General features: G+C 41.7%; 1 protein-coding gene across 1 annotated transcript; it reads right to left on the reverse strand.

Moving 5' to 3' along the window:
• Positions 1-7119: 7119 nt before the first annotated feature.
• On the reverse strand, positions 7120-7728 carry LOC145983010 (uncharacterized). The gene has a single exon (XM_083116293.1). The coding sequence runs from the start codon at positions 7726-7728 to the stop codon at positions 7120-7122; it is 609 nt and encodes a 202-aa protein (XP_082972419.1).
• Between the last annotated feature and the right edge of the window lie 2577 nt (positions 7729-10305).

Genomic DNA, 10305 nt, shown 5'->3' on the forward strand with positions numbered 1-10305 from the left:
TTTGACACATACTCACTGCCGATTTCTCACCCTCTAAGTTCATGTTGTCTTTTCAAAGCTCTAAACAAAGCAAAATATCTAGTGCCACTATTACCTACTCAGTCCAAAGTGAAAAATTCTGTGTGGTCTTGTTCATTTTCGCGCCAGTTCAATGCTTTGTAGCATTAACGCATTGCGAAGTAAAGTTTCAAGCTTGAGCCTACACAAAACATTTTCTGTTTGAATTACGAGGGTCACTCAATAAATAAGTTTCTCTGTGCCATAAAATTTGTTACAAAAATAATTGAGTAACATTATGCACATGGATGACGAGCCCCATCTGTCGCCTCAAGGAACGATAGGCATTCAAGCCGACAAACGTGAAGGCGCTTGAGCAGAAGGGAAGGAAACAACGGTACATCCGCATCGGGAAAAGTCGGGCTCGCGCCATAAGAGCATGGCAGGCGGCAGGCGCACGTGTATTGGGCAGCTGGTGTCAGGGAGAAGTGCGTGCCGTGATTCGGTACGAATGGTCAAATAGCTTGAGATCCACAGGAAGCTGGTTGCTGTGTACGATGACACTGTAATGTCTGTGCAGATGGTCAGAAGGTGGAGCAACATTTTCACCGAAGGCAGAGTAGGGACTTTGATGAAGTTCGATCTCGTCGTCCCTCAACTGGCTCCATTGGTGAGAACATCGCGAATGTGGATAAACTGATTCGGGGAAATAGAAGAATCGAGGGTAGTGAAGTGGCCAACACATGTCCCTTGGAACAGCTCACAGTATCATCCATGACGACTTGTGTTACCGCAAAGTTTGTGCACGTTGGGTTCCTTGACAACTCACTTCTGAACATCTTCAGACCAGAATGATCTGTAGCCTTGATGCTCTAATGCTATACCAGAAAAAAGGAAATACCTTCATCGCGCACACTGTGACAGGTGATGAGAAGAGAGAAAGAGCTATCTTAACGAAGGATGTCAGTATGTCTAAGGCGGTGCGCCTCCCAAAGACTCCATTGCTCATGAAATGCTCGTTTGAAATCGTCATCAGAAAAGATTGACGTATTCAATTTCCAATACCCATATCCCCGAGGCACTAAGGGAAGATCAATGTTAATTGCCATTACCACCGCCAGATGGTCCGAAAAACATGTAGGTGTGAGGTAAATCGAAGTTACTTTCTGACGCAGTAACGGGGTAACATAGAACCGGTCCAAACGGGACGCACAATTGTCTCTAATGTATGTATATCCCCTCTTACCGAAATGTTTATCTGTCCAAACGTCTACAAATTTAAAACCCGACACCAATTTTTGAAGAGAATTTGATGTGTAAAAACCAGGACGTTGATCTTGTGGTCGCAATACGCAATTAAAGTCCCCGCCACATATGATATGTTCCTTTGCACCCTGCAATTCAGCTGCCACGTCTGTCGCAAAAAAATTATTTCTCTGTTGTCTCTGTTGAGTACCTGACGGGGCATATATATTGCAAATCCAAACATTTGCCACTTTCGCACATATAATTCGTCCGTTTGGATCACACGAAACATTTGTGATCGGCACAGTATTTCTCGCTAGAATAGCAGTCCCCGTTGCCTGACAATTTGCATTGTTATAGACTACTATTGATGGGGGTAAGTCAAAATTGGTCACTTGTACCTCCTGGAGGAAGGCTATATCGAGAGACGACTGGATGAAAAAGTCACCCAGCGCCTCTTGTTTATTACGGTTTTGCAATTTATTGTTAATCGTGGCTATTCTGAGTGAGGTAAACATAGCTAAGTGGGTATTCCTAAACCTGATCAGGGACGCTTTAGCCCCCTTACTGGCAAGAAGCGCGTTGTATACATTATACCAAACATTAACACAAAAAAACAGTAACACTATCACACGCATCATTAATTTTCATGAAGAATTATCTTTTCACTAGCACTAACACTAGCACCTAGATTATTAACACTTTGGGACCGGGTAATTCACACTGGGGAGGGAGAGAGGGGGCGTTGGTCATCAATCTTCTTGGTCGGTGGGTTGATTTCCGCATCCCTTTGAGAACTTTTCTTGCGCTTCTGATTCTTCAACTGCTTCTGCTGTCCTTCCATGGGTAGCTTCCTTCTGGTGGCATCCTTCAACGGGGCCCTTGAAACAGCAACAGGCTTCACATAACTTGGGACTTCATCTGGAGTCAGCTGGATATCAGAATTGTCATGCACATTCATCTGGTCTTCACACTTGATTTGGTGGGCACCCTCTGGTAGATCTTCATGTAGTTCCATTTGTACAGTTTCTTCCCGTTCCACTTCATCAGCCCATAACAGTGAAGTTTCCATGGTTTCGTCCGTCGCGTTGTTCCCCGAAATTGTTACCACTGCAGGATCGTCTTTCGGTGCTTTCTCAGTTGACGCTGTTGGTACATCACCCTCTGTCTTCTGACTCAATTTCGTTCTGGGGGGTATTGGCAACACTGTGGGTCGAGAGTCCAATTGTGTTTCTTTGACAGTGAGTTGCGTTGGTGGTCGATTGACACGTTGGGCATAGGTGCTGGGTTCCTGGTTGTTCATAGATGTGCCCGCTTGGACTGCGGTTGAACTTGCTACGTTAGGATTAGTGCGTCGTAGTCTTTGGGGACACGTGGCTGCTGCGTGTGTCAATTCGTCACAGATCTTGCAAGACGGCTGCTGCCCATAATATGTGACCCAATATCTCGCACCTTGGATCGTGACGTAAGACGGTATTGACTGCTTCAATAACATCCTCAACACTTTTATGCCCGTGCGGGTACGATAGATATGTTCCTGCGAGTAAGTCTCGTCGTCGATAGACTCTATTTCGCCATATTTTATGAGTACCGCAGATAATGCCTCATCCGTAACTTCCATCGGGATGACATGTAGTCGCACCATTGTTGATATTCTGTCCGCCCATTCCAATCGTACATCATGATCACCATCCTCATCACGAAACACCAACATTCGTCCACACGTCCGTATTATTTGCTCACCTAACAGGTGTGATACCAGTTTAATGTATACACACTTACGAAAATGGTCAATTTCAATGCTTAGAACCTGGTCTTCGGTGAGAGCCAGCGTTTCACTAATCCAACGGTGTAACTTCACTGACGTGGGTCTCTTTTGAGCACTCGAAAAAGACAATTTTAACGTGTTAACACGACGTGTTTCCATTATACAACAGTCCGAATTACTTCTATTTGACTCGTAACTAGTATTCCTTCCTACTCACCAGGACACGGCCTCGTTCGAACCAAGCTGCAAGCGCCACGCGAGACGATGTTGCTCGTACGGCTGCTTCCGCGAGACTGACCAACTGAGCTATCGAGCTATTTATGGCTTAGCCTGATTTTTCGCTGTCGCTATCGGTATCTCGGTTGGTAGAGCAATGGCACGCTATACCAGAGACCCTGGTTCGGGTTCTGGTCGAGCCTGCATTTTTAAATGAAATGTCTGCATCTCCTGTGTGTATCAAATCGTAAGATGTTGCCTGTTTAATCAACCAGCACAGAATAAAGGAGAAAGAAGAAAACTGAGGGGCATTCTTCCTGGTTGAGGATACGTCATTGAGGGTACTCTTTTGTGGTTTACTCGAGTTGCGGCTTCGAGCTGACGATGACAGTGAGCCACTAAACGAGATTTCACACCAAAGCGATAAATGGACATGTGCAGTGCTCGAAAAATTTTCTTCAAAGCTAGGCGCCAGGAAACCACCTACTAGCAATTGTGCATACTACAGTATGTTTTAAAAGTCGCGCAATCCAAACTTTGAAAATGTATATCATGAAAATCGTAAGAGATATTTACACCTGGTTTTCTGCACTACTGTAGGCTATCACTGGATTCATAAAATGTATATATGTTAGCATTTATCTAAATAAATGCAATTACATTATTTAAAAAAACATTGTTAATTTGCTGAAAACATCTGAGAACTGATCTTCAACAATAAATACCAACTCTTTAACAATTTGTGGGATCATTTGTTGGTGTTTGACTGGTTATAAAACAGTTGCTTTGTGAGGTACAGCAGAAGCAGGGCATTTGTATTGGAAAACCTCTTGCACATGAGTGTAAGAATGAGTAGTAAAATACTCTTCAGCAATGCACACCCACTGCTCCAATGAATACGCCATGCTGAATCAATTAAAAAGAAACAGGCATTGTAGAGAATTCAGTGTAACCAGGGGCAGCCTAGGATTATCTCAAGAGTCCTATTTCGGCACAAAACCTTGATTTACGATTTTTCACGTAAATGTGTAGTCAATATTTACACACATGTTGCATGCGACTGTTGGCAATATATCGACCTGCTAGTGTTGCCATATACGGAGATATGTCCCAAAAATGACACTTTTCACTCAACCCATAAAATCACAGTCAAAAATTCATCAAATGTTGCACGTGACCAATATTTGTCACAAATGACAGACTGACATGGCATTAGTCATCAAATGTCTAATTATGACCATTCGATCATTTCTTATATACTTTTCTTACTCAGAAGTTCATTTCTGGAAAAAATGTGTGCTGCTTTCCGTCAGTTATTAATTTATACAATTTTCTGTACGGGGTGAACTAAATTTTAAGCATTGAAAAATATTTCAATGCATGAGGCTTTACAATGCAGAAAACCCGGTGTAAACATCTCTTATTGTGTTGCCCACGAGACGAGACGGGATAGGCTTTTAAAAATTCGAGACAAGACGAGATTGATCATGTGTCCCTTTGACAAACGAATATTTTCGAGACGAGACAGCATTTCACAGCATTTCCACGAGACGAGACAGGCCAAAGTCTCGTCTCGTGGGCAACACTAATCTCTTACGGTTTTCATGATATACATTTCCAAAGTTTGGGTTGTGCGACTTTTGAAACACTCTATATAAGATGTTGAGCATCACGGTATTCAAAACATCGCTAAATTATTGGAGCAAGCAAGAAATGGGGTGTTGGGGGACAAAGGGTAAGAAATTGTTACTGACTCTATGGAATGTTCCCAACGTTGATAAAAAGAAATAATAATTTGCTAACTTACGCTCTACTGCAATTTGAACTTACAATCATCAAAATTTAGTACATATTACAGCAAAAGATCACAGTCGCTAGGCTGAAATTTTTAGTCGCCATGGCGACCTGCAGACCGGGATTTTTTGAGCCCTGGACATGTGTCGCTTGAGTATTTCACAAATAGGTGCCGCTACAGTGTGAAACGTTTTTGTTGATTGGCTCATTCCAACCGATATGATCCTCGTGTCTCTTCGATCTGAAATCTGCCTAGTCTTGACTCTTGAGGATCCAAATCACCAAGGGGAAATTAGTGCTTTCTTAAGTTAGGTGCGAAGGGAGGCGACAACACCCTTGAGGACCATACCCAAACCTGTAGGAAGAACGCATCTCAATTCAGTCCGGTTATCCAATAAAATGATAAATACTTCTGGTGAGCTGGTTAAAGAATAATGTGTCCGAGATAAATAAGTGAGCATTTTACCATATTGGGACACGAAACTTGGATATGTTGGAGACGGGAGGTTTCACTGCGCATCAATTTTTCTCGCGATCGATCAGGCTGTGTTCGAGAAGACTTCATTTGTTTTGTTCCAATATATGACATAACTGCTGAAGCTGTGAAATACAATTTTGAACACATGAGTGCTTAGGCCTGAATATGAACAATTTGGTGGGTTTCGGCTTTGATGGAGCTGCACATATGGGAACATAAATCAGTGATATTTGGTTTGAATCAGAGATAAATATCCAAGAGCTGTCTACGATCCCTTCGTCGCCCACAGTTGAATCTCGTGTTGTCGAGTGGATTGTCCATCCCGTACGTAACAGCTTCGTAATAAATACTCAAAGACATCATCCGTTTTGATGCCTGATGAGAATAAATGAACAAACACACACATACTGATATGCTTTATGCACAAAAACAACGTTCATGCATTACAACAAAGGAGTCGAGTGGTAAAAAGCGTCCCAATTTCACGTTCGGATAAATATGGCAGCCTTAAAAACAGAAGCGACAATTTAGGGGACAGTTGGTCCCCATTTATTGCCCCGCACAATGGCCTCTTAATACCATAAGAAAGTAAACTTTCCTTGCCTTTCCCCCCTTTGGATACCCAATCGCCACCACTGTCATTATACATACACTTGTGAGGTTCTATCTATACCCTTGTAAAAAGATGTTGTTTAATCCCCACCCCCGAAAGAATTTCTGGATACGTGCCTGGTTTCAGCATTGAAATTTCTAGCACTAACTTCGTCTCTATTCAAAGATACAGACAGCAGGTTGAGTTTGACTGTGGATAACATGAAAAAAGATTGTTATGTAGTCAGGGTATCTACTCTAGGACCATGATAACATTCAAGTATAATTCCCGGTTTTCAAGGCGAACTTTTAAAAAATTCAAGGGTACAAGCAGATGTTTTCTCTATTTCAACCTTACGCACACACACACATACACACAAATATATTAATAATACCCTTGTATAAAAGGGTCTGTGTGATTCGAATGTATCCAAAAATTCTAATTCAATTAAATTAAACGATCTGTATATACAGGGTGTATCAGAAGTCCCTTAAAACCCTTTGTAAAATCCGCAGTGATGTATTTTCATGGAATTTGATATTGGCGATACATAATAGGCCTAGGGGGACACCTTTTGGAGTATGTCACGCAGACGGCCGCCATCTTGGTTCCGCCATCTTGAATTCAACTTTTTGTTGTGAAATGTGATTGGCAACTGAAAGTGATGTTTACCTGTTACAGAATGTGCTCCACATGTTGTATGTGTTGGGCAATACACGTGTGCAGACGCTTCTCCCAATGCCTGTAGACATTGAGCAAGGTATCTGGTGAAATTTGCCTTAACGTGGTCACAAAGTAGAAGTCCATTAGCATTAGGTCTGGTGATCGGGCAGGCTATTCAACGGGCCCACGCCGACCAATCCATGCCCCAGGAAATTGTTCATCCAGGTACTGACGCACCTGTACGCCATAATGTTGAAAAAAACCTGGGAAATGTACCATCTTCCGACATTAGAGCTGGCAGTATCTGTTCCTGTAGCATCCTCAGGTATCGTATCATTTAAATTTCCTTTAATGAAAAAGGACCGATTATCCGTGTTCCCCATATGCCTCCCACACCATAATCTTCCCTGCACCGGTCATTTTGGAGAGATCTGTACATGCGGGGTTGTCAGGCGACCAATAGCGCATGTTTTGCTTATTCAACTCCCCATTTACATAGAAGTTTGCTTCATCGGAATGGAGTATCTGCATAGCGACGTTTGGATTTAGCCGTACTTGCGAGATAGCCAACTCGCAAAACTGCATGCGGCGATCGGGATCGTCCTCAGAAAGGTGTTGCTGCATATGCACCTTATACGGATGCCACTTGTGCCTCTGTAGCACCCGGCACACTGAGCTGTGACTCATAACACATTGCATTGCTATACGACGTGTGCTTCGCTGTAGTGACGTCGAGAAGGAGGCCAACACTGCCTTAGCTTGTGCTTCATCCGTGACTGTCCGCGGTAGTCCACTACGCGGTCTGTCCAAGACCGTGCCCATCTCCTCGAATTTGGTTAATAATTGTGCCACTGCAACATGTGATACAGGGTGACGGTCTGGATGACACAGGTTGAAATCGGCAGCCACTGCACGGGCACTTCTCCCACCCCACAGTTTGACGATCTGGATGCGTTCCTCAGTTGTCAACATCATGGTTCAGCACCTGCAAAAAACAGGTAAACATCACTTTCAGTTGCCAATAACTTTTCACCAAATAACGTTACATTAAATCTGATTTCAGATTTGACATCCTGATGAAATTCTAGCCTATGGTCATGTATCATATAACCCACCTATCATTTTAAATAAAAGAGTTGAATTCAAGATGGCGGAACCAAGATGGCGGCCGTCCGTGTGACATACTCCAAAAGGTGTCCCCCTAGGCCTATTATGTATCGCCAATATCAAATTCCATGAAAATACAAAGGGTAGTAGGGATTTTACAAAGGGTAGTAGGACTTCTGATACACCCTGTATATACATAGTTAAAAGATTTAATTTAAGGTGTGGAGTTTACATTACAAAATTACGAAATACATCTTCAAGCACAAATCTCAAATGTTAGGAGATAAAATAATCCAAACTCAAATTTAACTAATTAACTTCAAGACATCTTATCCTTCACAATAATCTTCCATTTGTCAAATTGCTTGTTCTGTAAAATACACTAACAAAGTAAACAGATTGAGATAATTCTGGTTTGTTTTCCACGCAGTTTGCTTTTCCTTCCTCCATAAAAACAAAAACTAAATTCTGTAAAACTTTCATCAGGGCATTTATAAATATGTATGCATTTAATGAAAATTTAGGATGTTAATAATAGTTGCAATTTTTCACGTCTACGGAGAAAAATTCACGCAGAATTCCTGGTAGCTACCGTGGTATTTTACAGCAAATTATACATGCGTAATGTATTTCTCACTTCAAGAAGTAACTTTTTATAACAGCACAAGTATAGCATTACTATAATCTGTTTATACATTTTAAAATGATGTGAAGAAATTCACATTTGGTTAGAAAATTAATATGTGGTTGTTACCTATAAAACTTACTTGCAGTTCTTTTGAAATTTTGTTTATAACAAATGTACCTAATCAATAGTTTCAGAAATTTTGAACCATTTTAAGTTTATTGTAACCTACTTCAGGATATTTCAAGCCAAATTTAAGATTTTATAGGCTACGTATTTTAGGAACCAAAAAAACAATTTTTTAGAACCTAAAAATCGGACAGTATGTGGGACACCACAGTTTGTGCAGCAGGTGCAGGTCATCATCGATGGGAACCCCAGAACGTCCATGAGGGCCATTGCCAGAGATCTCGAGGAGTCCGAGGATGGCAATGCGGTGCATGAGGACATTCTCTCCATTGTTGACAATTGCAGCGTAAAATGGCTATTTGTGCTGTATCTGAAATTTTCTTAATAAATAAATATAAGTCGTATGTAATGGGAAAGGAGCAGTTCATGTTGGTGCACGCACAAGAACAACGGCTGCTCCGAGCACAGCGATTACTGAACAAGGTGAAACACCCGGAAGAACCTGGTCTAGTCTGTTTTTATTTTATCCTGTGAAAAAAAATTGACCCCAGTCAAAAAGTGAACAGGAGAAATAAAAGGTGGTTATGTGCGGCTCCTTCTAATGTCCCGTGCCTTGAACACCAAGTGTCCTGTAATTGTAATGGTTTTAGGGGTGGTCAGTATGGAAGTACATGTCGTGCCACCCCACTTCTTTCCACAGAGTCTTAGGGTGAATGCTGCCGGCTACATTGAGGTGCTGCAAACAGTTGTGAACCTCTGGATAGACAACGTACGCAATGGAAGGCCGTATGTGTTTTAGCAAGACTCTGTATCTGCCCACAAAGACTACCAAGATTGGATGGCGACTACTCTGCATGACCACATTACAGTAAACATGTGGACACCTAACTCGCCAATCCTAAATCCCTTAGACAATGATGTGTGGGGCGTTATTGAACGAGAGGCGATATCGACGTTCCCACAATACAACTGATTCCCTACAAGCCGTCATTATCTGACTAATATTCAATGTCAATAGGACCATTTGATTCGTGCATATCAAAGCTACCTGTCCCGCATTGAAGCAATCATTGTAGCTGAAGGCGGTTACTTCAAATAATCTTGTACTCCAACTGTCGCTGGATCTCTGTACCAAGTTTCGTATCAATACCTTTCGTTGTTCGTCAGATATGGATGTTGTTTGCGCTACCTCCAATGTAAATTCAATGCCTTACGCACCCTTTATACATATATATCTTCGTATTTTACACTTCTAAATCTATGCTCAGATGCTATCTACCCAGTGGCGTATTCATAGGCGAGGTTTCGCATGCCCACTTGGGGGAGCTAACTGGGGCTGACATTATTCACGTCATTGTCCATTACAAAAATCATCACTGGCATTCTCCTTGGGAAAGAAGTAACCCCCACATTGTGTTGCCATCGAGTATAACTTTTGTTAAAAGGAATAAATACATTATTGTAGATGGTTGCAAATTCATTAAAGAACACATTTATTCTTTAAAATAAAGGAGGTATAGTTTTAATATGTGATTAATAGCATGGACGTCTGCAGGATTTTTTCCATCCTTTTCCTCAAAACAATTATTCATGCATTTAAGACCAAACTGTAGCAGCAACAGTCTGAAGTACATGGTTAGTCTTCATTCTCTATCTGATAATTTACAATGCATTACGGAAAAGAATCATAA

This window comes from Lepisma saccharinum, chromosome 2, assembly GCF_977018435.1.
Source record: "Lepisma saccharinum chromosome 2, izLepSacc3.1, whole genome shotgun sequence".
Classification (NCBI taxonomy): Eukaryota; Metazoa; Arthropoda; class Insecta; order Zygentoma; family Lepismatidae; genus Lepisma; species Lepisma saccharinum.